Source organism: Drosophila yakuba, chromosome 2L, assembly GCF_016746365.2.
Source record: "Drosophila yakuba strain Tai18E2 chromosome 2L, Prin_Dyak_Tai18E2_2.1, whole genome shotgun sequence".
In the NCBI taxonomy this organism is placed as follows: domain Eukaryota; kingdom Metazoa; phylum Arthropoda; class Insecta; order Diptera; family Drosophilidae; genus Drosophila; species Drosophila yakuba.
In genome coordinates this window covers 3,052,595-3,078,366 of record NC_052527.2, presented here as the reverse complement: position 1 = coordinate 3,078,366, position 25,772 = coordinate 3,052,595, and the positions used below count along the sequence as shown (strand labels likewise).

General features: G+C 46.3%; 2 protein-coding genes across 5 annotated transcripts; both read right to left on the bottom strand.

Annotated features, from left to right (window-relative positions):
• Window positions 1-612: 612 nt before the first annotated feature.
• Window positions 613-17,933, bottom strand: LOC6526658 (transcription factor SPT20 homolog). Its single transcript, XM_002087730.4, has 4 exons — window positions 17,200-17,933; window positions 2,112-3,342; window positions 1,801-2,046; window positions 613-1,733 (listed from the first exon to the last, which is right to left on the bottom strand). The coding sequence occupies exons 2-4, from the start codon at window positions 3,222-3,224 to the stop codon at window positions 1,224-1,226; spliced, it is 1,869 nt and encodes a 622-aa protein (XP_002087766.1). The 5' UTR covers window positions 3,225-3,342; window positions 17,200-17,933; the 3' UTR covers window positions 613-1,223.
• A 1,829-nt stretch (window positions 17,934-19,762) lies between these two features.
• LOC6526656 (FHIP family protein GE18198) lies at window positions 19,763-25,583 on the bottom strand. 4 transcript variants are annotated; one of them, XM_015197956.3, is made up of 7 exons: window positions 25,177-25,583; window positions 24,146-25,006; window positions 23,473-23,869; window positions 22,071-23,094; window positions 21,448-22,008; window positions 20,976-21,014; window positions 19,763-20,710 (listed from the first exon to the last, which is right to left on the bottom strand). In XM_015197956.3, the coding sequence occupies exons 2-7, from the start codon at window positions 24,817-24,819 to the stop codon at window positions 20,253-20,255; spliced, it is 3,153 nt and encodes a 1,050-aa protein (XP_015053442.1). In that variant the 5' UTR covers window positions 24,820-25,006; window positions 25,177-25,583; the 3' UTR covers window positions 19,763-20,252. The 4 variants fall into 4 exon arrangements, with proteins under 4 accessions (XP_015053442.1, XP_015053444.1, XP_015053441.1 ...); XM_015197958.3 differs by having other exon boundaries at window positions 22,071-23,070; window positions 25,177-25,582; XM_015197955.3 differs by lacking the exon at window positions 20,976-21,014.
• Between the last annotated feature and the right edge of the window lie 189 nt (window positions 25,584-25,772).

Genomic DNA, 25,772 nt, shown 5'->3' with positions numbered 1-25,772 from the left:
GTAATAACTAGCAAGTTTCTTCAAGAACACATTTCCATCTTGTTTTAAGAACAATTGCCTTTACACGGCGTCAAGCTGATTTTAATTCGACTGAGCCAATCCGCACCAGCAAAAAGGGAGAACAATGAAGAGCAGCCGAATGAAAGGTTGCATACTTAATGAACCCAAAGTGAAGACTCACATGTTCGCACCTGGAATCCGCGAGGCGCGTCCGAGACCAAACCGGCGGTGGAGTGGATAATGCATGAATTAGACGATGAGCAGCAAGAGCGGGAAAACCAGAACGGCCAAAAGTGGGTTGGCATGCATTTCGAGCCGTTTATTGCCGCATCTTCCTGTCCCGCGGGCGGCGATCTTACTGAATGAATGCGATACGGGCCAATTGGCCAAGCAGAATCAGGTTAAACAGCTCGGTGGTAGTTTGCGTTTGTCCCAAAAACCACGTATGTACATACGTAAGTGTGAGCGGGAAAGCGTGTAATGCGCTTAGATTTATCACAGAAGAAGATACATTTTGTGGATCGGTTGCAACAGTGAACCAGTGCACCAGTGGCCATCGGACATAAAGCAACCCAATTAAAGTACTTAGGAAATCAGAGGCACATTGATGAGTATGGAAATATTTGTTGCATTGTATTTCGAGTTAGCAAAATTTTCATTAAAGTGGTCTTCCTCTTGGCATTCAAAAATAACAGTCAAAGTTTACAATAAGTAAATAAAATAATTGTGAGCATACTCCATCAACTGATCAGCAGTGTTAGAAACTAATTAAAAAGAGTGATCCCAAGAAAGTTTGTCCAAATCGAAAATAAACAACAATTGCGTTGATTACTTGATTCTGCGAAGTCATCGCCCTGAACAGTTCATATCGATTCGCATCCAAAATGTCCAGCTTTAAGACCAGTTAAGGCTGGAATTTGAAGCTGAATCTAACAATACTCGTATATGCATTAAATGAACTCTAATATTGAAAGCGAGTAATGGTCCATAATGATCAATATGCCTAACCCAATTTATTTCCCTGCATCATGTATCAGTTGCTGGAGCATCCCAAATATTTGTTGAGTATTCTTTCGCCTTCAGCGGTAGCTTAAGCTAAGGTTGTGGTTTGAACTTTGTACAATGTTTAGGGTTAAATATTACGGCATAAGTTAGCTTTAAACATTAGAGTCTAGGTGTTAGCCCGCCTTAGGTTGCCTCCGCCCTTGGCTCTCTGCGCCGGCTTAGAGCGGTTCCAGGGCCGCCGGCCCATGTGGACTGCCCTCGAGTTTGCGCCAGACCACGTTGCACATCTCGCGGACCAGCGCCTTCTCGCCATCGTCCATCTGGTCGAGTGCGCTCCCAGCCAGGTTGCCCAGGCGATCTCGCTCCAGCTGCTCACGCACCTCGAGCACCTGGAGGGCACGGACCACCGCCTCTGGTCGCCCGGCAATCGGCTCCGGCATTTGGATAGCAGCAGCTGCGGCCGCTGCAGCGGCCACGATGTCTTGCTGCTGCTGCTGCTGTTGATGTTGCTGCTGCTGTTGCTGCTGGTGGGGCGATGCTGCTGATTTGGCTGGAGTGGCTGCAGATGTGACCGTTGGCGTGGGCGTGGCCTGCGGCGTGGGCGTCGTCGGCTGCTGCAGGTGGGCCGTGGGCGTGGTGCGCTCTTCCTCCAGTTGCTGGATGCGGCGCTCCAGCGAGCGCACATACTGAAGCGTCTGGTCGTTCAGCGTGTGAGCATGACGTAGATCCTGTTGGGAATCAAATTGAAAGCGTCATTAGGTCATGTTCTGTTTGGTGATTTCTCTGCTAGCCCACCTGGGGTAGTTGCCGCTGCTCTGCGAAGTTCCTCAAGGCGGTGATGGTCTCATCTGCATTCGTGCTGGAGCTGGAACCATCGCCGTCATCACGTAGCGCATTCCTGGTGGCTGCTCCGCAACCGGCGCACAGCGCATTGGCCGCCACATGGGCACGCTCCTCGTCCAAGTAGAGGCAGAGCTCTTTGAGCTCCAGATTATCGGTGATTAGCTCCTGCTGCTTATCATCCAGCTGACGTAGTTTGTTCTGCATGAAGGAAATAAAGACATTAGTATTTGAAGAAAGGGAGTGCTGTTAGGGGTTTAACCCACCTGGTACGCGGCCACCTCCTGTCGCATCACACTGGCTGTGTATCGCCCAAATCTCTGCCATTCCCGCGCCAGCTTGCGTCCCTTCTGCCGGTCGTCGTCCAGGAAACAGCACAGATCCCGCAACTCCTGGTTGTCGTCCAGAAGACGCTGATTCTGCTCCTTCAGCGCACGCAGTTCGTTGACCAGCGACTGCAACTGGCGGTTCTGCTCGGCGGTCAGACGACCACCGCCATTGGCCGTGGGTATTCCCGTGCCGCTGGACGTGACCGAGGCATTGGGCGATGGGTGTTCCTGGTCGGGCTTGCGCACAAACTTCAGCATATCCTTCGCTCCCGGCTGGTGTGCTGGCAGATATCGCGACTGCTGCTGCTGCAGTTGTTGCTGCTGTTGCTGTTGCTGCTGCTGCTGTTGCTTGATGGAGTCGGGAATGTAGATGCTAGATAGCTGGGGGATATCCGGCGGATACTTGAGTGGCAAGTGCGGCTTGAGGATCCCGGTGGCCGGCTGTGGCGGTGGCTGGTACCTTGGCGGTATAGAGTGGGCGGGTGCCGGTGCCTTCAGCTGCGGGCTGCGCAGAGATTGCTGCTGATGTTGCAACTGGTAGTGGAAGCTGCGGCGCTGCTGGCCGGCTAGATTGGGCAATTCTTTAGCGGATTGCTGCTGGATGGGCAGGCGGGAAGTCAATGCCGGCTGCTGCGTGGTGTGCGGCTGGTGTATCGTGGCCACCGTCTGCAATTGATGTGATTGTTGCTGCGCCTGCTGCTGCTGCTGTTGCTGTTGCTGCTGCTTTTGGGCTGCCGACTGAGCTGTTGGCGTTGGCGTTCCGCTTTGTTGCTGCGATGAGTGTGGCTGGTGGGGATTAGTGGCTCCTCCTGTTGCTGGCAGCAATGAGCGACGCTGGTGAATTTGTTGCTGCTGCTGCTGCTGCTGCTGCTGCTGTAGTTTGTTAATTGCTTGCGTTGCTGCCTGACTTTTGCCTACTATTTTGTCAACGCTATTTATTTTTATCAAATTATGGCCCAAAGTGGTTGCTTCGTTTGTTGCTGCTGCTGCTGCCGCGTTGTTAGTTAATGACTTCTGTTGCTGTTGCTGCTGCTGTTGATTGCCGGACATTTTCGTGTTGGTTCCTTGTTCGCCTTGTGTCGTTTCGGTGTTCCGTCCTCTGCCCTTCCGTCCCTCGCCCTGATTTTCCGGTGTCTACGACCTCGCAGTCATATTGTCACATAAGTCACTGCAAGATAGCACACACAAAAAATGGGCAGGGCATTAGCGAAAATCTTAAGTGGAAAAAGCTATAGGCCAGCAATAAATCAAGCCATTGCTCGGTGTAATTTATGCGACAGCCGAGGGCACGCCGCCGGAGCAGCATAATTAAACCTCCATTAGACTGCCGCGAGACGCTGATAGAAAGTGAAATGAGCATTTATCGCACCACTGGAGCCATGACATGGCACACGATGCGGGCACACACGTCCACGTCCACATTCACGTCCTCGCCACGGAGTGCTCAACAAAAAGTGCAGCGAAGCGTCGCCAAAATGTCGCCAGCACACTTATAAAAAGGGTCCCCCACTTGTGATATATATTACAAGTATATGATGAACTCATATTACCAATGGCATATTTACGTTGCTACATACTGAGAGTTGCCATTAGGCTTCTTGCAGGACATCCCATCTAAAGAATTCCTATACAAAAATCTGCTTTATTTTTATTTTGACTCTTATTTCTTTCGGTGTGGCAAAGGGAACATGTCGTTGGTCTCCGCTTTCTGGCTGGGATCGGATGGGCTGGCGCTGAAGCGTCTAATCACCAGATGTGAGTCGACTAAACGAAGGCTTCCGCTTCTGGTTTGGAAACCGAAAGGCAGCCCGATGCACTGAATCATCACCGCATATCAGAGCATTTGTATCTGGAAAGTGAAATTGTTCATGCTTTGATGGATGGCGGCTCTCTGGGGCAGGAAAATTGAAATGTTGCAGAGTTCGGAGATTGACGTGATTATGGTAGTTAGGTAGGGCAATTTGTGGTAATGACAAAATGGGTGTTGCATCAGAACGCTTTAACAAAATATGTTTGGGGTTATATAGGTACCTATATAATAGCCTGTGCTAACAGTTTCGTATTAACGAAGCCTAGTCATATAAATGTGGCGGTTAAAATATAAAATAGGTAGTATATTTTATAGTTTCCCCTTGAAGCTGTAATATGGCTAAGTTAATAGCCGCCGACTGAGCGGAAAGTAATCAATTTTGTTTCAATTCCGAGGGGCGAACATCTGCATATCAGTTACAGCTGACATATGCTGTAAGTGGGTCTAAGTCACTTTTTCCCCTTTCGAGCTATTTAGGCTGTCAACTTGTCCAGCGACTCCCCCTTTTTGAACGCAAACATCACATTGGGGTGAGAAAACGAGCGAAATGACAACAGGTGTGAAATGTAAGATGCCCGCGAAAGAATTTACAAAAGGCGACCACTTCCCCCAGAGCATAAAACTCATTCAGATCTTCGGGGTATGCGGGAATTACAGCAGTGCCCATCATTCAGCGAAATAAAAAAGAATCCAAAAAAAAAAAAAACAATAAGAAACTGGGGAAACATTGCGAAAATAACAAAGGAATGTGGCGAGGGCCTGGTTGTCGAGGTTGGGCCCTTCATTGTTGCACCCAGAGACCCAGACATCCAGACATCGAGACAGCCGTGGTCTGAACATAACACACACATAAAGCTGCGCTGGACAGCCAGTGGGATCTGTGGCATTCTGAAAAGAAAACTTACAAAACAAGGCAACCGTTGTAAATCATCGAATTACCTCAAAATAATAGCAATCGCTCTCAGCCCGTTTGGGGGGCCTGAAATTGGGCAAAAGGAAAAACGAAACGAAAATGCAAAGCGAAAAGGGGAAAAGTGAAGTGTCAAGAGGGCAACTATTCAGATACCCTATTTAATAGTATACCACGATTTAAGCGGTCTAAAAGTATGCAATAACATATATATGTTAATAATATCAGATGCCTTTCTAGACAAACATTTACCACTCTGTGTCCAAGTTTCCCTTTCAACGTCCAAGTTTTCTAATAAACTTCATTTCCTTAGTAAGCGATGCAAGGCCGTTCTTCTTGAAGAAACCATCGCAAGAACACCAGTACCCCTCATAAAGGGTATACAAAACAATGCAGCAACTCTTCTCTCAAAAAACTGGAGGGAAGAACGGAGTGTGGAGGCCAGATCTTGAGTCACAGCCTCAGCCGAAAAAACTCAGTCCCGTTGGCGTAGTTTTTGGCGACTTGCGAAATGAAGAAACCCTCCAAAAAAAACAAAAAACTTCGTGTGTCAGTTACGCTTAATGAGCACAAATATTGCTCCGCTTGTTGTTGTTGTTGTTTGCCCGGCTATTGTTGCTTTTGGTGTAGATTTACTGGCTTTGATTGCCATGCCGTGTGCAAGTTGAAACTGGGATCCAGTCAGTCCTCCGTTTGGTTGCCCAGTCCGATTGTGAGGCTCTCAGCTCTGAGCTCTGAGCTCTGAGCACCGAGCTCGATTTCAATGAAGACGAGTCTCGGTCTCCCAGTCGGAAATGCCAATACTTAACCCTCAACTGCCCCCCAGACCCATTCGCGGCCAGCGATTCTCCCTTTTTTGGCCGGGGCCATGGGAAAACGAGGGGAGACATCAAATGAAAAGCTTCGCGGGCAGCAAGTAATGATGAAGGAGTGAAATGAAAGCTGCGATTCACAGGAAGAACTCGGGATACTCTAACTATGAAAACTAACTAGGTTATAAGGGTAGGACTCAAGTGCTAGGAACTAAAGTGTTTTAACTATAGTACTATTTAAAATCTCTGGAAGAAAACATGCGTATGATACCTAATTAAAGCAGAAGACACCCTGTAATTATGAGTTTCAGTGACTCATTAGCAACGAACATGAAGATCTATAATCTGCTGATCTATAGCCCAACTTCTCGGGCCCACAAAGGAACCCCTAGGGCAAGGGTAGACCCATAAAAAGCCTTCAATTTGTAGCACATGTACACATACTGCGTCTTAACCTCTTTCAACTTCCCTCCTTAACCCCTGGCGAACCGAAACGAGTCCCCTTTGCGGCAAATAGCGAATCATCACCTGGTGACCGAAGTCGAGTCCAAAGTGGAAAGGGGTAAATAATAAAACCGAAAAAAATAATAAATAAAAATGTACACATTTCAATATGCGTGTACAAGAGCGTGTTTGGCCTTCGGCGATAGCTATGTATGTCCAACGTATTTACTCGTTTGTTTTTACCTTTTATATTTTAAATACTCTACCACTTAATGCGTGAGGGCGTACCTACAATTCTGTTGCTTTCGCTAATAAACATTTGATCTGGCCAAAAGCTAATCTGGCTTTGAAGTGGGCATAGGCGTTGGCCTCGGCTCGTTGTGGCCAATAACAGATTGCCATAATTAGTGTCATTTTAATAAGGGGTTCCAGCTCACAGCTCTCGCCCAGCTCCATGTAAATGTGAATTCCCAACGAGTCGAGAATTATAACTCCCCCGGGGGCTTCCGATTCTCAAAAAGGAGGAGGTGAAGGTGTCGGAGTGCAAAATTATGAAAATTACTTTTCCCACCACTTTGTGGGTGGCTTCTTCGGCTGGGAGACTGGGAACGCGCTACCTCCAGCACTCGACAATGGACAATAAAACAATAAAACCAGAGTGGCATACAAAGAGCATAATAAGCTTTTAATGGGTCTAGCCATGAATTTATTTGTTATAGATGGCAACTGCCAGATACAAGCCAAGTTAATGGAAAACATCTTGAAGGGTTAAACTGAAAGTTACACGCAAGCAGATGGGTAGAACAAAAACTGGTAGCACGATTTGCAAAGGAAGTGGATCTTATATTATAATTGCAAGGAAAATATGAATAACTTATTACGCTAGTAATTTTACTTAAGCAATAAATATGATATTGAAATGGTATTTTTCAACAAATCAACTTTGTGTCATTATTTTTTCGCAAAGCCAGCTCTTTAAAAGTAATGATGAAGCAACTTTCTAGTGATAATTTATTGCTAGCCATTGAAAATTGCTGTTGATCGCTTTTACATAATCTTTGAATATAATCACTTTTTGCCGATTGATCATTATTTCTGCAAATGAGCTTCATCAGCTGAATTTTGTTTTTTTTTTTTTTTTGCAAATCTTTGGCATTTTTATATATGAAATACCGTTTGGATTGGCCAACGGACCGTGAAACAAGTGTTTAATTAAGGAAATGAGCGTAGAGTCAAGTACGCAGACACGCACACGTGCAATCGGTAATTTAATAAACCCAAAGTACAATCAGCGAAAAAAAATTGGTTAATAAACGCAGAGCCAAAGGGGGAGCATAAATAAACATGGACGAATGGATGGATTGGATTGGATGGCTGGTTGAGAAACGCTCAAAGTCACTCAAGGTTAAGAAATCTCTTTGCGCACGCATACGCACACGTATACGCACTGTGGCCACAACAACTCAACAGATCGCAGGCAATGACAGCTTTTTGGCCTTTTCGAGTAATGACAGCCACGGGCAGAAACCGAGTTTTTAGCCCGCACTGAGAAAGACCCAAACCGCAAGTCATGTGGGTTAAGTACACTTACTTAACAACAATCCCAAACTGACCGCGCGCCCAGACAACGAAGTCCGTGATGAAAAGCCTCAAGCTTTTTTGTACTGAACTATGCTGAATCGCAGGGAAATGGGCCAGAGCAGGGATGACCAACCCATGATTGCAGGCACTTGCAGGAGGGTGATGTTAATTGGTCAAGAATAAGATCACTCACTGCATTGAACAGTAAATACAACCTATTAAGCAGACAATATGAATTGCGTTACTGCTCAAAGCCATCTAGTAAATGCAGAGGTTCTTATATGTATCAAACGTTAACTCCAAGTAATTAAGAGCCTTATTCGTTTCGACTATGGTTTACAGCAGGAAATGGCGCTGTTTCAATTTTATTTATTTTTTCCAACATGGATATATGGATTTATCCCCAGTTCGCCGCCAACTCCACTTGGCCACCCACAAGCCATGGCGAATGCGACAAGCAAACCTGCACACCCACATCGAAACATAAGAATATGGTAAGTACTGAAAGTCTCCGGATCGGGGCTGCACGCTCCATTGGATTTGGAATTGGAATTGGAATTGGCTGCGGATTTGCATTGCACGCACCAGAAAACGCGTGGTACAGCGTAACAACCCGTCTCAATGCGACTATATCGTTTTTCAAACGCTGCGCCACAAAAATCCGGGGAAAGCCTGGGCCATATACAAATATACACTTATATATCAAACGCCTTCGCTGCTCGGATCGAATGACAAACGACAAGCGTCGCTGTCGCTGTCGCTGTCGCTGTCGGCGTCGACATTAAGTCATACAGATGACTTTGCCTTCAGCTTCGAGGGAAATAAAAATAAGTAAGAAACTTTGGCGGAAGAGCGAAAATGTTCGTGAATGAACGAATGAATGAAGCGCAGACACAAAAGGATCCACACACCACAACGCCATTCAAAAGACTTAAGACACAAACTCGCCCCTCGGCCTCAAGTTCCATTTATCAACGGGCTCGGCTTGAGAAGATTTGTAACCATCGAAAGACGATTATGTTGCACGTGACACTCACTCACTCCGGCTCTGCAGTTCTTGGAAAAGAATTCAATCCGGGTCCATAGAAATGGATACGCTTGAAATGCATACGCCACGATTATAGACAAAGTCGAAAATGATTTGACTCTAATTTTCAATCGCTCACGAGGAGGCCACCCACAAAATTGTCTTCTTCATGTTCCAGCCACAGAGTTTGAAAGCCATGTGTAGCACAGTAGGCAAGAAACAACATCTAAACAATGCAAAAAGCTAACGAGTTAGACAAAGGCAGGAAAACAAAAGACGGGTGGTGAGAGTTAAAACTGAGTGAAGGTTAAGCGATAAGTCAAAACTGTGTTGGTGGGGGGCTAAGTTGATTACCGATGCGGCGGCTCTTTTCCTAATGAAAAGCTCCAAACTGGAGCAGTAGCTGGGCAAACAGCTGTGGGAATTATAATTCTCAGCTGGCTAATGGAAAGAAGAAAGGGCTTACGGAAAGAGATTAAAAAACTGCGACTTGGGTTTATGGGAGTGTTCAAGTATCAGCCTAATCATAAATATTTGAATATATTAAACATAGATATAGACATAGACACATTTACACCTAAGCAAGTCAAGCTAATTCAATTATGGTAGTAGATTATTACATCTAAGAACTATAAGTTTATATGATTTCTCTTGCTTTCCCTACTGCTCTTTCAGCATCTAGTAAACACGATCTCCAGGGGTCTAATAGGTAATAATCTGCTTAATTATGTGCTGAGCTGAGCAGAAGAAAACATACATAAAACTCTGAACAGAATTAATATGTATGTAAATCGTGTTGCAAACATCTTGGAACTTTGAAAGTCCCTTATCTATATTTTATTCAAGTGAGGCCCAATCGAAGCGACTCAAAATTAACCTGAATAGGCATCAATTCAGAGCCACTCCCTGGGCAAATTCGAATACAAATCGAGAAACCATAGCTCTCGCCAATCCCTCAATCGGAATCGGCGGAATACAACAACTTCCATTTCTCGGTTCTACGTTGTTATGGTTTATGGGTATCATTTGTGTCAAGTCTGCGTCGCATATTTGATTTTTACGACAGCCGGGTAGACTGGGGTCTCCAAGTCTCCGGGTTTTGTGGACCTCCGACCGCCCGTCGATAGCCATAAACTTGGCCATTTCATGCGCGAAACTCCCAGGCAACGGCAAACACTTTTGTGCAAATTGTTTATGCATGTAAATTACCTGAGACGGACAAAAACTCTGCTCACAAATGAAAACCCAAATCGTTTCGGTAACTTTCGAATTTATCGCATAACGAGAATCTTTTGGCGAGAACTCATTACCACGCCCTCCGAAAACACAAAAATCTAAAGTGGGAATCTATCTGCAAGGCAGTTACAACATCCACATTAACGCAGAACAAGCCGCAAATTGTTGGAATATGCTAATTTGCCAGAGTCGGCGAACGGGGAAACATTAATCTTAAGGCCAGCATCGAATGGAGTGACTTGTAAGTCGACTTCTTGCCAAAAGCTAGAACACAAAAACCCAAGATCAAGCCGGACTTGGTAGAGTCCCCCCCATACCCCTCTTTACCATAGTCTATACATATTTTTTCTATTTTCTGTTGGCCCCGTAACCCAGTAAAGTTCATATGTACAAATATTTAATTATCATCCGGCTGGAGGCGGTTCAAAAACATTCTTCATCAGCAAAACTAAACATTTCTTCGGTTCAAATTTCTGTTTCATCATGCCTCTCTCCACATAAATTAACCTCACAAAATTAATAAACGGGAATAAATTCATGTATGCTAATGCTTGAATTCTTTTGTTGTCGCTGGCATTTCATTAGTTTTGGGGCTGCTGAAATTCTTCTCGAAGTCCAGCCAGCTACTTTCGATTTTTTTTTTCTGGAATGGCTTTATTTAGAGAACAAAAAACCCTCCACATAGTTTACAATCCCCGAAAATTTTGAATAAACGTGGGCGGTAAAGAGCGCGTGCTGCATTTGGTGTGATATGATTTTCGTAGATTACAGGTTGCCACAAGTGTGGGTGGAGTGTCCGGAGGGCAATCAATTATATGTGCTGGTATTTGACAAGATCTCAGTTATAGTATAGTGAAGTTGGAGGCTAGTCTAAGATGGGTTTAATTATTTAAGGTTTCTAAATATGTGGCGGCTCTAAACGTTTTAAAATTCATTTCATGTTAGTTTCAACGTTTATAAATGAGATAATTGATGATGCTATCTGCTAATATGGACTAAAATATTTCTTTACCTAGGGCTCCCCAGAGAACAGCCCTAAGAAGGCCACAAATTAGACCAAATTATCCCAATAGAACCAATATAAATCAAGTCACACGTTGATTTATACCTATGAAAGGTTATCGGTTATCTGGTGCCATCTTCTACTTTTCCCTGTCATAAAACTGGAACCCAGAAGGGAACTGGATCAAACTGTGAATGAGAACAGGGACTATTCATCATTTTCCTATGCCATGGGATTACGAAACCCGAGATAATAATAATTTATGAGGGCCCTAAAATGTCCTCGACTCTCTCGCCCTTCCACCCAACTGGGCCTACCTCACGTACACGAGACGTGAAAACTACATGAAAAACTCGTGAAAAATACGTGAGAAGGGCGGGGAGGTAACAATAAAGAGAGCCGAAAACAATGCATTATGTAAGCATTAGCACGCTTTAACCTCCCGCACGTCCAGTTAACTATAAACACAAAGACCGGAGCGTGAAGAAACCATAAAGAACTACCAACTCCGACGACCCAGAGCAATAACAATTAGCGACAGCGGCAAAAGCTGGCGCGTATGCGCAATAAATGCCTAGAGAACCAATTTCCCCCCGTTTCCACAGGGCCGTCCAATTAAATTTCTATTAATTTTTTACCAATAATACGGCAGGGGCAATGCCATAAAAAGCGGAAACCATTAAAATGACTCTGAGATTCTCAGTCGACCGAAAAGGAAGGGGCGAGGTAGGAATTCTATTTCCTTTCTTGGGCACAAAAGCCGCTTAGAGTCGCACTTCTTTTGTCTGCCAGCGCAACAAACTTCCGGATTGAACGATCTATTCAAAGACCCAGGAACCCGGGAACCCAGGAAGGAAGCCACTTGGTGGGCTTAACCCAAAGAGAGCGAGTTACTGTGGAAAGGGAAGTGTTACACATCGGAGGTGAAACTGCGCGTTGCAGCTTTTCCACGCTGATTTATGAACTAATTAAATGAATAAAAAGACAGTTCCAATCGGGCGGCGATGAAAAGAGCAGTATGTGGGGTAACCCAACACCAATACGGCAAGTGCACTGGCGAAAATATATCTTTACGTATACCAAATACCTTTTGAAAACCAAGAGGCAAAATATTTCAAAAACTGATATTAATGCACTCAATAAATGCATGGCAAGTTTGCAGTTGGCAGACCAAGAAATGAGATGCAATACCCGATCGATTTTCGCGCAGTGTTCCTTTTGGTCACTGAGCCATGTCGATCGGCTGTCTTCTCCTCTTCGCAACAGCTGGGCGGGTGGCGAGAGGAGAGGTGACCAGTGGTTGGTTGGTCGGTCCACCGGTGGAGGCTGTGTTCTGCCGCTGCTCTTGTTTATAAATCAAGTCACATTAAGTGTAATAATAAACGCAGATCGAGGCGAACTTGAGCCGGTTCTCGGCTTCTCCATCGATTGGGTTGGGGCTATGCGAGTATTAAGGCTGTGCTGCGGCTGGTGGCGAATTGAATAAGTCATAAAATGGGGAGGGCGGCAGGGGGTGTGCAAGGTGGGAATTAATAAAAATCTGGCCAAATTGTGGCAGTGCGTTCTTCTCCGCTTCGATAATTATGGAGACCAGAGCAAGCCAAAAGAGAGAGGCTTTGGCGGAGCTGGAGAAATGTCAAAACGTACGCTTCATTGCCGTCGCCTGTCTTCTGTCTGCTGTCTTCTGTCTTTTGGCTTCAGTCTTCTGGCTTCAGTATTCAGTATTCAGTCTTCAGTTCAGTTCACAGTCTTCTGGTCTCTACTAACGATAACGACAACAAAATGCTGATGGCACAAATTATAGTCAAGCAAGAAAGAAAAACGGAGCCGGAGTTGGAGTTGGAGTTTGAGCTGAAGTTGGAGCTGCAGCTGAAGTTGGTGTTTGCAGCTCGGAGTTGGAAAGAGCCGCAGCTGAAGACCGGCAGGCCGGCAGTAGAAAGCAGAAAGCTAGCCAGAAAGCCTTCGTCTTTCCGTCTTTCGGTCCCCAGTCCCCCAGTTTCCAGTCCCCAAGCCCGCTTTGTCTCGAGCCCCACAATTTCCGCCATTTATGACAGTCACAAATCGAGTTACACTCACATACCCACCGCCTTGACTTTGTCTATAGCTATAGCTTTGGTTTGGCTTTGGCTTGGGCTTCAGATTCAGCTTTAGCTTTAGCTCGGCCCCAGCTCCAGCCCCAACTTCAGATGGAGCCTCTCCTCCAGACCGCCGCGTACTTTCTAATTTCTAGGCGCACTTTTTCACTCGATGCTCCGCCGCCTGGCTGCCGTTTTTGATGTTTAATACCCTAGAAAATGAATGGACACACGAAACTACACTGTACATATTGTTAGATGAATGTTTACTTCCATTCTTGTAACATACTGAGTTCCTAACTTTTATACTTAATGCTTAGCTGCAAGCCAGATGTTTGCTTAGAAATAAAAAGTATTTAGCTAGCTATCATTTGAGACATATATTTTTACGTTCCAAATTTTAGTGTATGCCATATTCGTCATCGGTGGCATATATTTACCAATATGTACGTTGTCATTGCTTTCTGTTGAACAAACAAGTTTTTTTGGTAGTTTTTTATGGTCCATCTCTCGAGTCTCCGCCAAGTGTTAATGTTCATTTGTGCATGCGATATTCACCAAATTGCATGCAATAGAAATTTGTTGTCGAGGTCGCACAGCTCCGGCAAACGAGCATCAAAACAGACCCAATGCCGCCAGTCGGTTCCGTTGATACCCCGGATGCCTCAGTCCACCAGCCAAGATCTGGAACCCCCATACCCAATCCCCAATCCCCACTGTAACCATAACCATTCACAATGCCAAAACGGCAGCAGCGGAGAAAAACGACGCTTTTGGAGGAGGTTTTTTGGTAGCTAAGTGATGGGAGGTCAAATCAGTTACAGTTACGTGAGGCTGTTTTGGGCCAACAGGAGAACGTTTTGGCCAGAAGCAGAGCGAATGGAAAGTAAAGAAGGGGCCTTCTAATGAACCTCAAGTGGAGCACCCCTCGAAACGAGCGAAAGACGCCGGATCTCATGCGATTCGAGACCATTTGATGATCTAATGTCAGTTCCAATCGACTGGTCTCATTTACATTCCTACGACATTTATGTCGAATGGGATCATTGCCTATTACAATGGTATGTGCAGATCCCATTTGGTGTGCAATTAAATCGGGCATCTCTTTCTTGTGCTTAAAGAAAATGGATCAGAAAGCGTATCATTGCATATTTTATCTTACTACAACTAACTAGTTTTTATCAGGAATCTTATATTATGATCATGTTCCACGAAGAAGACTTGCACTTATCATTTGCGGTGTTCCTTAACTGATTTACATGCTCAGAACACGATATGTTGATCTATAGATCACTTATCATACATTTCAACCGGTTCCGTTTCGATAATTTCTGGAATTTATAGCATCCCGAGACGAGACTTGTTTTTATATCAGCGCATTCTGATACAGTTATTCCGATTCAGTTTTCCCGGCGAATGCTTAGAATATTTTTTTAGATTTCAGTAATTTAGTGGAGCTGCACTCGAGACGCCCCCTTGTGCTTCCTCGTGGGCCGGAGCCACATGCTCATGACCGTTTGTCATTTCCAGAGGCGCGCCAATTGCCAGAGTGGCCTGCGAAGTATTTCTGCGCTCTCTGTGTGAGAAAATGTGGCCAAACGGTTAATAACAGCGGAGTAGGTTGGCCAACAGGGGGTTTCCTCCAGGCTTGGCGGGCGGATCGGGGGCTGGAGGGAGTGGCGAGCGTAGAAACGGCAGCAACAGTCAACATAACTGAGCCCAAAGGAAAAGCCACAGTGGCGGTCAAAAGCATAGCACCAAAAGTGACACTCAAAAGCTTATGAGTCTTAAACGTTATATAGTACATATACAAATAGATGAAATCATTAGATATTTAAATAATCATTTTGGCAAGTCTTTATTTACAAACATTGCAAATGTTTAAGTTAACCTACTTCTAGCATTCCCACCGCCACTATAAGCGTGCAAGTATGTGACCATGTGGAGGAGATTCCAGCGATGGCTGGGACATGGCCGGGACAGGAAACTTAAACTAGTTCTAGTTCGAGTAGCTGCCTTCCAGCGGCTCCACAAACTGGGACACTTGTTGCGCCAACTTGGACACTCGATGGCTGGATGACTTGGCTTGGCCTGCCCTGGCTGGCGAGCAATCAAACTGGCAGCCGCAGTCCTAAGATGACAAAGAGACGAGGCTTCCCACGCAGCAGTCACTCCCATGCCGCCCCTGCCCCTGCCCCTGCCACCGCCCCCGCCACTCCCACGCACCCGATGGCCGAATCCCGAAGGCCCGGAAAAGAGAAGCCAGCCTAAATTGTCTTAATGGACCATGAAGAACCCGCGGAGACGTAAAGTGCCGAGGAACCATACAGCCATACACCAAACACCAAAGAGATTCTGCAGATGGCGGCAGGCGCGCGTAAATCTCGAAACCGCCCAATTAAACAGAAAGATATACAAGTATATGGTTGCTTATAGGAATATAAAAAGCAAGGCGACACACAAAACAAAATCACCAGCGAGGAGGACAGAAAACGAAAGAGTGAACGGAGGCCCGGCGGCGATGATGGCGATGTTGGCGATGTTGGCGATGTTGGCGTGGATAAGCCCGAAAGAAAGTTTTCTTTCATTGACAAAAATTTCTTACTCGACTGCGCCGTCTTTTATTCACCGCCGCGTAGAACGAACTTGGCCTCAGTTGCCCACGGGCGCGGATCTTAACCCATTAAGATGCCGGGCCAAGTTGGGAAATTCTTGTAAATACGGCTGAAAAGCACACAGTTCCTTAAGACTCAAAATGACCATAGAGGCTTAAAGCAAAGCATTACAAATAATTATTAAATACTCAATTTGGACCCAAAGGGAAACATGCTCTTGGTCGTAGAAGTAATGGTGTTCTAGTTTTATCACTATTAATTTGTTGTCAAATTTTCCCAATTTATTGGATGCCTGACTGTTGAATTGTTTGTGGCATGTGGCCAAGTTTTCCCAACTGCAACATTCTCCTTTCCACTTAACCCATGGAAAAGGCATTTGCATTTCTTGGCCGATTTCTCCCTTTCGCGTTAATGGGTTAATGCTGCTGGTTGTTGGTGCCTGGCATTAGTTACAGTTTTCAGTTTTCCGATACACGAAATTGACTTTACATATTTCAGGCAGCGGGCGATGTAACAGGTTGTTGGGCGCCATCTCTTTCGCTCTCGCGGGCATTTCGTTTCGAAACGGTGGCGTCGCTGCTTTTACCTGTTGCATGCGGCGTGGTTGTTGCTGTTGCAACTGCTGCAGCAACAGCATCGGCATCGGCAACAACAACACAAACAACTGGGATGCTGCAGCGTAGTCGGTTTTCGCTGCTGGTTTTGTTTGATCTTGTGTCTTATTGTTGCGCGTTGTCGTGTATCTTTCTGCCTGTTATTTGTTGCTTTCCTCGGATGCGATACTATCGCTATCGCTCCTGCTGCCTCTCTTTCTGCCCCCCATCAGCCCGTCTCACTCACACAACCAGGCAACTGTTGAATTTATTGGCGCATATAAATGCCTCAAAATTGATGTTATTGTCGTCCGATATTCCTTTTCTTTCCCCACAATCCCTCGCCGCCTCTCCGGCTCTTTCCTTTGTTTGTGTCCTGCTTGTTTTGGAAATTGATTTTTACTCGGACTTTTATGGCCGTAGTGGCTAGTGGTCGAGCGATAAGTGGAGGAAAAACCCGCCTTCGGTTGGGCACAGTGGAGGGAAAAGACAAAAGACCAGAGACAAAAGAAGAACAAATAGGCAAGGTGGGCGTAGCGCTGACAAAGTGGGCGTTCCCGAGGAGAATAGAGCAATTTTCGGGATCGAAGGGAAAAGTGGGGGCAATGAGTTAATTTTCCGTGGGCCGAGACCCATGGATTTTCAGCCGACTGACGTGGGCTTGGTACACGTAGAGAAGTATTGATTCAATGTTTTTCAATCGCTGAAGAGTCGGCATTGAACTTCTTATAAGTGAGTTGTCATGTACTAGAATGATGAAGATCTACTGGGCATTTTCTTCTTTAGCTAAAACTATTTAGGTAGTTCCTTGTTGTAAACTTGTATTCATTTTTCTGTGTGGAGAAACGTGGGCAGGGAAAATGGCAAGTTTGGCCAAGGCAACTGCAATTGCTGTTGCCCATCTAACAGCAAAACTCACCTTTAGCGAATGTTTTTTATTCCAATCCGATCGTACGCTCTCTCGCTCTTTCTATCTCTCTCTTTCTAGCTCCTTCTCTCCTTTCAAAACAAATCACAAATATTTGCGCATGCGCGACTGCGCATTCCAGGGATACAGATACACACACACACACACACACACTCTTGCAGACAGGGGCACTCGATTCCGGCGTTTGTTTTGCGGCTAATTGTTTAAACAGCGCAGATTATTCTTCACACTAGCCGTATTTGTTTGTTCATCGGCTATTTTCGTTTGTTTTTGCTTGTCTTTGCTCCGCACGAGCAAATTTGCAGCGCACACGCAGCCGAGAATTCGCGCAATCGCTTTTTCCTGTATGTATCTTTTATTGGCCGCAGTTCGCGAGTTTTCATGCCCTTTTTGAGAGCCCAAAAGACGCGTCGCCTGCCGCGTTTCGCGAACTATTTTCGTTTGGCTAGAAGCCTGTGAAGGCGGTTTTAGCCGGTGTTCCTTGCACTTAAAACCACTCAAGCGGCGGTCGCAACTCAAGAACCGAAAGTTTGCAAAAATGCGGCCGGTGTAGTTAGTCGCCTACACGAATGATTCGCATCCAGAGCGCGGTGAAGTGTACCATAATTTATGCGATTTTTAACTATAAAATAAATACAACGCGATATTTCAACCGGCAATGTGCACTTCTGCGTTTTTGAACGGCAAACGATCGCAACGATCGCAGTTTTGTGACTGAAAGCGACCGATTTCTAGAGATGCGTTGGCTTCAACCTTAGTGAGTGCAGTCGACTATCGATGTCTTGTAATCAACTAAAATATCGGAATGGAATACGTTTGGTGCGAAGCGTGGATAAAAGTCGGTCTATCGATCGATCGACTACGATTTTAGTACATTTGCAAATTCAAAAGTGTCCGTTAATGTTCCAAACGGAAATTTACTTTGGATCGTTCTTTTAATATGTGTAATCTTGAATATTTTGCAAACTGTTGTTATAAGGAAACCGTTTATTTCTAGACCTTACGGGTAAACAATTGGTTTATATATTATTGGTAGACCCAGTGTATGCCGTTGCCGGAATTATCCTCATAAATCGCTGCTACACCCCAAATGGAGTACTCCCATAGTCCACCATATTCCCAAACGGAATACTGATGCTCCGATTCATGCAACACTATCCGCTTCAACGAATTTAAGCCCCCGCAGAATCCGTGGTGCGTGATGCACGAGAAGAAGTTGAACCCAATGAGTCCTTTCGTCTCCTCTGGTGGCTCCCACGTAACTCTTAACTGTCTGAGGTCAAACTTTAAGTCCCGTGGGTCACGCCGCCCGGAGTTGGCCAGAATGGGTAATTTTAGTTCCGTTCTATTCACCGATCTCCCCAAGAAATTCTGGCTCCAAATATACACGGTGCCCGACTTTGTGGGATCCCAGTCGTAGAAGAGTGCACAGCTGTCGGTCTCCAGTCGTGCTTTCTTGCTGAAAATGGCATCACAATAGTGGCTGGTATAGATGTACCATTTAAGTTGGTACCTAATGGCTTACCCCGTGTCCGATTCCAAGACGTACGTAAAATCGGTACCCCCGAATTCCAATTCAGACAGCTCTTCCCAATAGACATAAAGATCGGTGGTGCCGGGTTCGTACGAAAATGCATTGGGCACAAACTTCGGCGGGCGATCTGGTACGGATGCATTCCCCGAAACATTGAAAGAGTAGTAGTCCCTAGTCCAGGGCGAATTCGGCAGATCGTAGCGTGTCCAGAGACGCACTTCGTATTGAGAGTAGCGATAAGGCGTCATCCGGAAGCACACATCCTGCGGACTGTTGAAGCCAGCTTCCACGTGGCCAATTATAGGCGCATCATATTCTCTGTCCGAAAGCAGACTTACACGCCACTGGAACGTGGAGTTGTCATTCCGCGAACTCCACTGGCCATCCACACAGACCACATTGTCCCTCCTGCTGATGTGGGGTGAATAGTCTCGCCACACTGGCCTTGTCATTTGCTTGTCGGTCCGGTGAAATTCGTGCCGCTGTGTACCATCAGTGGTTTCCACAGCAAAACTGAAGGTGTGATTTGAAACGGTACGGTTGGTCGTACCCTGTAGTATGCAGTGGGCACCAGCAAACACACCCGGCGGCTTACAGATTTGATAAGCAGAACTGTCCATGCTCAGCGAATAGCTTATGTTCTTTGCGCCTCCCACTACCCGAAAGTCGGAGGTGCACACCACATCCGGATGGGTGTTCCCATAGGTACACTCAAAGTTCCAGAAGTCGGATGCCCAGGAACTGGGCAGCAGCAGGATCAGTAAGCTCGTCCGCCAGTCCATGCCGACGAACGTGAAATGGCAATCTTTAGCTGGAGTGGAGGTACTTATGGGCGCACCATATCAGCGCCAGATGTCAAAGTCCAATAAGCTCCGCCATCAAGTAAAGTGCTCCTCTAGCTAAGCCTGGAGTGGAGCTTTCTCCAGTGGGAGAACATCAAGCCGTAAGCCTGGTTAGGTTAGGTATTTTCAGATAACCTAATCAGTTGCGAGGTGTATGTAAAAATAAATGTGAACTTTCTCGGCTGTGCATTTACTTGGACCAATTTAATACTTTCAAGTTGGCTTTACATAACTTGTGTAATTTGATCTTGCTTATGTATGTACATAAAAGCATAAAATATATTGCAAAAATACATATGTATACATGGTATGTGTGTTATATAATTCTCTCTATAAAGGTTGTAAATCTTGCGTACGGCTGGTAATTAGAATATTTGTTTACATCTGAACACTTAAGATCCACCGTCCTGATCCACTTAAAACTTTTAACTTTTAACCTAATTCTAGCTGTTTAACGCGTTGAGTGTTTCTCGTTTCTTGTTGAGTCCATGTGCATTAGTTTGTAAATCTGTTCAAAACTGCATTGTTCGTTAAAAAGGGTTTTTTAAAATATAAATATCGATAATTTAACAGGTAAAAAGAATAATTTCGTAAGAGTAGCAGGTTAAAACAAACAAGGGCTAACAAATCCGTAAAATATGTATACACAAGCTATCTGCTCCAAGCGATCATAAAGAACCCTGCTCCGTGACCAGCACCACGCTCTGCTCCTGCGCAATGGCAGCCAGCTCCTTGAGCCACTCGTCCATGAGCACAGCGCACAGGGCCAAGTCCCGGGATCGCTCGGTGCCACTCGTGCTGGCGATGATGCCCATGGAGGCCACCGAGTCCAGGGACGCTGGCTCCGAGTTGAAACCACCCGTCGAGGGGCCGCCATCCAGGCCGTGCAGGGTGCTCGCCGAGTGGGTGGTTGTGTTCGACTGGGCGGAGAGCGTTAGAGTGGAGCCTGCGATGCTGCTGTTGCTTCCCGATGCCGTTGCTGATGTTGCGATGGCTCCTGTGCGTGGTGCTCCCGCTTGGGGCTGCGTACTCAAGCTGGTCTCGCATGTGCCCGCGGAAGTCTGTGCGTGTGACATGCCTCTTCCATCGGTGCTGGCATTAGTCCCCACCAGATTCGAGGCGGCGCCTAAAAATTGAAGTGGGGATTAGCAACAGCTCATGGCTTTAATGACCTTTTGGGTTAATAGAAATAACACAACAATAACCACATGTATATATGGGATTCCACAAATGTTTTTCATACTCTACTTTTAACTATTTTTTAGTGGAAAGCATAATGTACAAAGCGCTACAAAAATAAAGTTACTACGCCTAAATACTAACAAGACTATGCCATATTGGGTTAGGTTTGATTAAAACTTTAAATATTTTATCAAGCGTGAAATATTTACCGGTGAAGAATGCGTAAATTTGTGATAAGCCAGATGAAGCTAAGATTTGTTTGATTTTGTTTTCGATTCGATAAAAATAAAGAAATAAAAGAAATTAATTTATTATAAACGATGCCTGCGGGCATTTTACAGATACGAGTATGTGTGTCAACCAAATTCAGCCCTGAATGAGACCTGTTTACGATAATTCCATGGGTAGTAAGTTCATTAAAATGTTTTAATGATTCGGCAGGTTTATTTTACATTAATCGGAAATGAATCAGGCTAATGCAGGGCTGAAGTACGTGTAAATGTGTTTTTGTGAGTGAGGTGTGTGTAATTTGACCCGAAACCAACTTTCTTCCAACATCCAACGCTGCAGATTTGTAAACTGTTGGTAATATCTAGTTTGTTTGCTTGGTTTGACTTTTTTGAGAAATATAGAAGTTGTGCAAGAGTGTGACTGAAGCTGGTAACCGATTCTGTTACTCACCGGAGGAGCCATTGGGAGGAGTTGTGGACGTGTTGGACGCAGACTTTCTGCTGAACATGCTGGTGATGGACTTGCTGATGCTGCGCCGCTTGTTATCACTGCGCTTGAACGGATCGTAGGCACTAGTGGGCGTGGCCTGCACGGGCGTAGCAGCCGAAAGGGTCGCGTAGGCGGATCGCAGTTGTCCCTGCTGCTGGCCGGAGTTCGTTGCCATCTGTTGCTGCTGGCTGTGATGCATTGGAGAGCCCTCGTTGCCCTTGCGCGCGTTTGCCAAGCGGAATTCACGATCAATCAGTGACGAACGCGCCACATCGATGATCTCCAGCGAATCCTCTGTCACTGGCAGCTCGGCATCTATCTGCTGCTTCAGAATGCGCAGCACCTGGTGAAACGAGGGCGTATCCGAGGTGATGGCTATGTCCGAGCGCAGAAGCAGCGAGTGAATCAACGGCAGAGGATACCAGGCCAAGCGAGTGATCAGCCCGGTGAGGTGGAGATTGACGTACAGCGAGTTGCTCGTGAAGGTTTGCAGTTTGCCCCAAATGGCATTGAGAAAGGGACCTGGAATAATAGAACATAGCTATTATTTATAAGGAACTAAACATGTGGGAAAGAATTCTCACCTAAGCTTACGGTGCCCTGCGCAAACAAATCTTCCGAGAATTCAAGATCCGTCAGTATTAATTCGTTGCGATTGTTGTTCGAAGTGCGCCATGCCTCCCGTTTGCTGGATGCTCCCAGAACACTGCTAAGGCTGCTGCTATTGTGATCCAGATCCGCCTCGCTGGCTGTGGTGGCCAGGGTTGTATCCGTGGCTTCGCTTTCCTCGTCCGCTGGTCGCCACTTAAAGGATTCGTAGCCGCTTGACTCGCCAATCGACTGCAAGCTGTCCAACTGCTTTTCACTCGTCTCGTTGGCGGCGATGGGACCGCCACCGAATTCACTGAAGAACTGACGCGCCAGTTCCAAGGCGTGGGCGTGAACTCTTCCTTGGCCATGACGAGGCCACTTTTGGTAGCGATAGCTGTTGGCCCACTTAAGGCAATCCCTTTGACACTGGGCAATCCGCCAATGAGCCTCGAAGAGATATGCCTGGATATTCGCATACAAACTATCACCCGTGTGCACGCCGTAGTAGTTCCAGTTGGCTCCAATTGTCTTGCTCATGACCGGAGATGGGAGACTCGGCAGAGGCGTCAGATCACTCACCACAGGCTCGTGGACACTCTTCGGCCTGGCCAGATCTCTGGCCCTCTTCATCACATCGGGCGAGAGGTCCAGGAAGAACTCACTGCTATTCAAATACGGATCGATTTTGTTGATCTTGTGGCGATGTGAGATGGGCACATGCTTGCCAGGCAACATGAACTTGAGCAGTAGCTCCAGCATGAGGTCCTCGCAGTGCAGACCCAGCAGGGTGTCAAACAATGCCATCGTAACCATGCACAGGTTGGCATCGGGTGAGTTGAGGCGCTCGACCAGAGCATCGAGTATCCGTTCCCCGTCAAACTTCTCCGTATCGAGCAGAAACCGAACGAAGGCCCTCAGCAGTCCGGGCTCCGTGATGGAGCGCAGGATAAGGTCCAGGTACGACATGGCCGAGATTTGCGAGTCGATGTTCGTCTGAAAATGTTTGCCCTTCAGTGTCTGCGAAAATGGAGCGCAAAAAGTTGTTTCGAGATTTCGAGGTGTGTGTGTGGTTAGCTACGGGAAAGGAAAAGGCACAAGAAACACACAAGAGACGGAAAGCAGAAGGCGGTGCAGTTCCCTAGATTAAATACGGGTCTTACCAAGAAAGACGACATTGGTTAAGAATTTCAAATTCAAAATGACCCTCGAGTCAAGATATAGACCATAATTGCATTATGTCTCTAATTTTACGCTTCCTTAACCAATATCTAAATAATGTTCTAGCTTAAGGACAGGACATAAATGATTCGCTTGCAACCAACACCACAGAAATGCATCGAAGACAAATTTTCACGAAGAGAGACCGAGACGAGACAAAAGCGTGACTTCGCTCACCTGGAGGATCGCAGGTCCCAGCACGGGAACAATGAAGCCCTGGTACATGAAGTCCAGCAGCTGCTGCTTGATCATCTCGTGGGCCACCTGCACCACCGCGTTGCAGAACTCGAGGGCGTTCATGAAGAGCGTTAGCTCCGGGATCTCTGTCACATCGTCCGGCGTGATCCGGTGCCAGTCAATGGAGGAAATCTCGATGCTGTTGGGCAGACGCGAGTAAAGCCCACCCAGGCCGGTCACCAGCAGCGGGCAGATCGAGGAGTACTGGGCTATGTACGTGCCAATGTTGGAGTTCTTCTGCGAAAGCGCCATGCACAGCAGCAGAGCATCGCGCGCTTGGTGACCTAGACTGCCCTCGCGATGCACGTACGGGATAAGCAGCGAAAATATTATGAAGCTGAAAGTACAAATAAAATATTTATCAGATACAGAAGATACTTTATAATACTTAATATTTTTTAATCCTTATAAATGGTGCAAGTCAAGTGCCGTCATCATTTATAATAGGAATATGGCGAGGTCAACTTTTTGAACTATTGCCTTATCTGGTTATGGATGAATCATAACTCAAATATTAATTTATCGCTATTCTACTTCATGTTGCAAAGACTTGCTTCGAAACTGACTAAATGTATATAAATGTATATGAAATGCTTAAAAATTATGAGCTCACTTGGTGGTGGTGCCGCTTTTGGGTGGCGCCACGTTGCCATTCAATATCTGCTCCTGCACTTGCGTCTGGGCGGAGAAGAAAAAGAGGTCCAGCAGGTGGACATTCTGCATGAGAACTACGCACAGCTGGTTCAGCAGGATCACGAGGCGCTTCTCGAGATCGGGCGGAAAGATCTCTCCCTGGCTGGATGCCAGTATCTTGAGCAGCGGTCGCAGGAAGGGCTCGTGGCAGAGCAGCTGGTGGCGCGAGTGACTGACGAGCAGTTCATACAGCTTCAACTGCTCCAGCCTCACAGCGTTGGCATACCGTCCCGTGGTGCAGGCCCACTCGTACAACTTGTCTAGCAGATTCTCGCTGAGCAGGAATTCCAGGCAGGGCGCCGCTGGGGGACCACTAGCCTCGGCCGCCGGCAGCGAGACCTTGTTGCAGTGATGCAGTTCCACGAGCAGCAGGGTAACCATGTAGTCCAAGTGGGAGACTACGCCCAGCACGTCATCGTGCGAGGGCGGCGCACTGTGCTGGATGATCTCGAAGGCCTGCTGCCAGTGCTTGCAGAAGCTGTCGTAGCAGGCGCGCGGATCGCAGTCCGTGGCGGCGTCGATGGGTCGCTGACGGAGGGGGCCGCCGTGTCCGGCAGAGGCAACGCCTCCACCGCTGCTCTGGCGCAGCCACATCGTTTTCGGTGCGGTATGTGTGCGATTCGGTGGCTCTTAGTGGCGCTGGTCCGCTGATAACTGCTCCGTGTGCGTTTCGTTTGGCATGAATTGGTGCTGGCACTCTGTTATCTCCCGTTTTGTGCTTTTGTCCGATTGTGTGAGTGGTGAGTATTTCAGTGTTGCTCGCTTTGTAAATATTTAGAAGCTAAAAGAAGACGCACTTTAGTTGAATATTCGCTATTTACTTTTTTCTAATGCTCGGCCCAAGAACAACAAGTGACACACTTACGCACACACCCGCTCACACACACCTGTGTATGTGTGCCCACCTATTTGGGCACTGTGTGGTTGTTGTTGCTGCTGGTGCTCGCTCACCTGATGAATTTGGATTTGATCGTCGTCATCGTCTCCGTTGCTTTCCGCTCTCCGTGCATCGTGCATTTACGTCCATTATGGTTTAATGGCCCTTTTCTAGATGGGTTTTCACGCTTGCAGCATTTGCAGCGCTTTTTTTTTGGCACTTGGGCAATTACAATTACAAATACAATTAAGTGGTAGTACCAACACTTCCGCAAATTTGCGGACTAGATTTGCGTTCTTGCAGCTCGAAATTCGCGCTTTTGGCGCGGGATTTTAAGTCAAGAAAGGGAAGGCAGTCCGGCCCACACTTTATTGCCTCATTTTGCACTTTTTTCGTGAGTTTTCCAGAGCAATTCTGCGTAAATATTTACAATTATATCTGCACGGAAATAGAAAGTTAGAGATGTGCAGCTACTAATATAACATATCGATGTTTCGATTCATTTCTGAGCTACATCGATAATTTTAGACATCGATGCTTACTAATAACATTTAATTTTTATTTTATTTTTGTCTTTTTAAACTTATACCTTAGCTAAATCATTTTAGGTACAGTGTGCTATAGATCACTAATTTTGTTAGTTTGATTAAATGCGCTCTGTTCCATGTTC

Coding starts and splice junctions, on each gene's coding strand:
- LOC6526658 (XM_002087730.4), bottom strand. CDS start 3,224: ATGTCCGGCAATCAACAGCAGCAGCAACAGCAACAGAAGTCATTAACT. Junction 2,047..2,111: donor AGGAGGTGGCCGCGTACCAG/GTGGGTTAAACC, acceptor TCCTTCATGCAG/AACAAACTACGTCAGCTGGA. Junction 1,734..1,800: donor AGCAGCGGCAACTACCCCAG/GTGGGCTAGCAG, acceptor GATTCCCAACAG/GATCTACGTCATGCTCACAC.
- LOC6526656 (XM_015197956.3), bottom strand. CDS start 24,819: ATGTGGCTGCGCCAGAGCAGCGGTGGAGGCGTTGCCTCTGCCGGACAC. Junction 23,095..23,472: donor TGGGACCTGCGATCCTCCAG/GTGAGCGAAGTC, acceptor CCATTTTCGCAG/ACACTGAAGGGCAAACATTT. Junction 21,015..21,447: donor TCCTCCCAATGGCTCCTCCG/GTGAGTAACAGA, acceptor AACAAATCTTAG/CTTCATCTGGCTTATCACAA.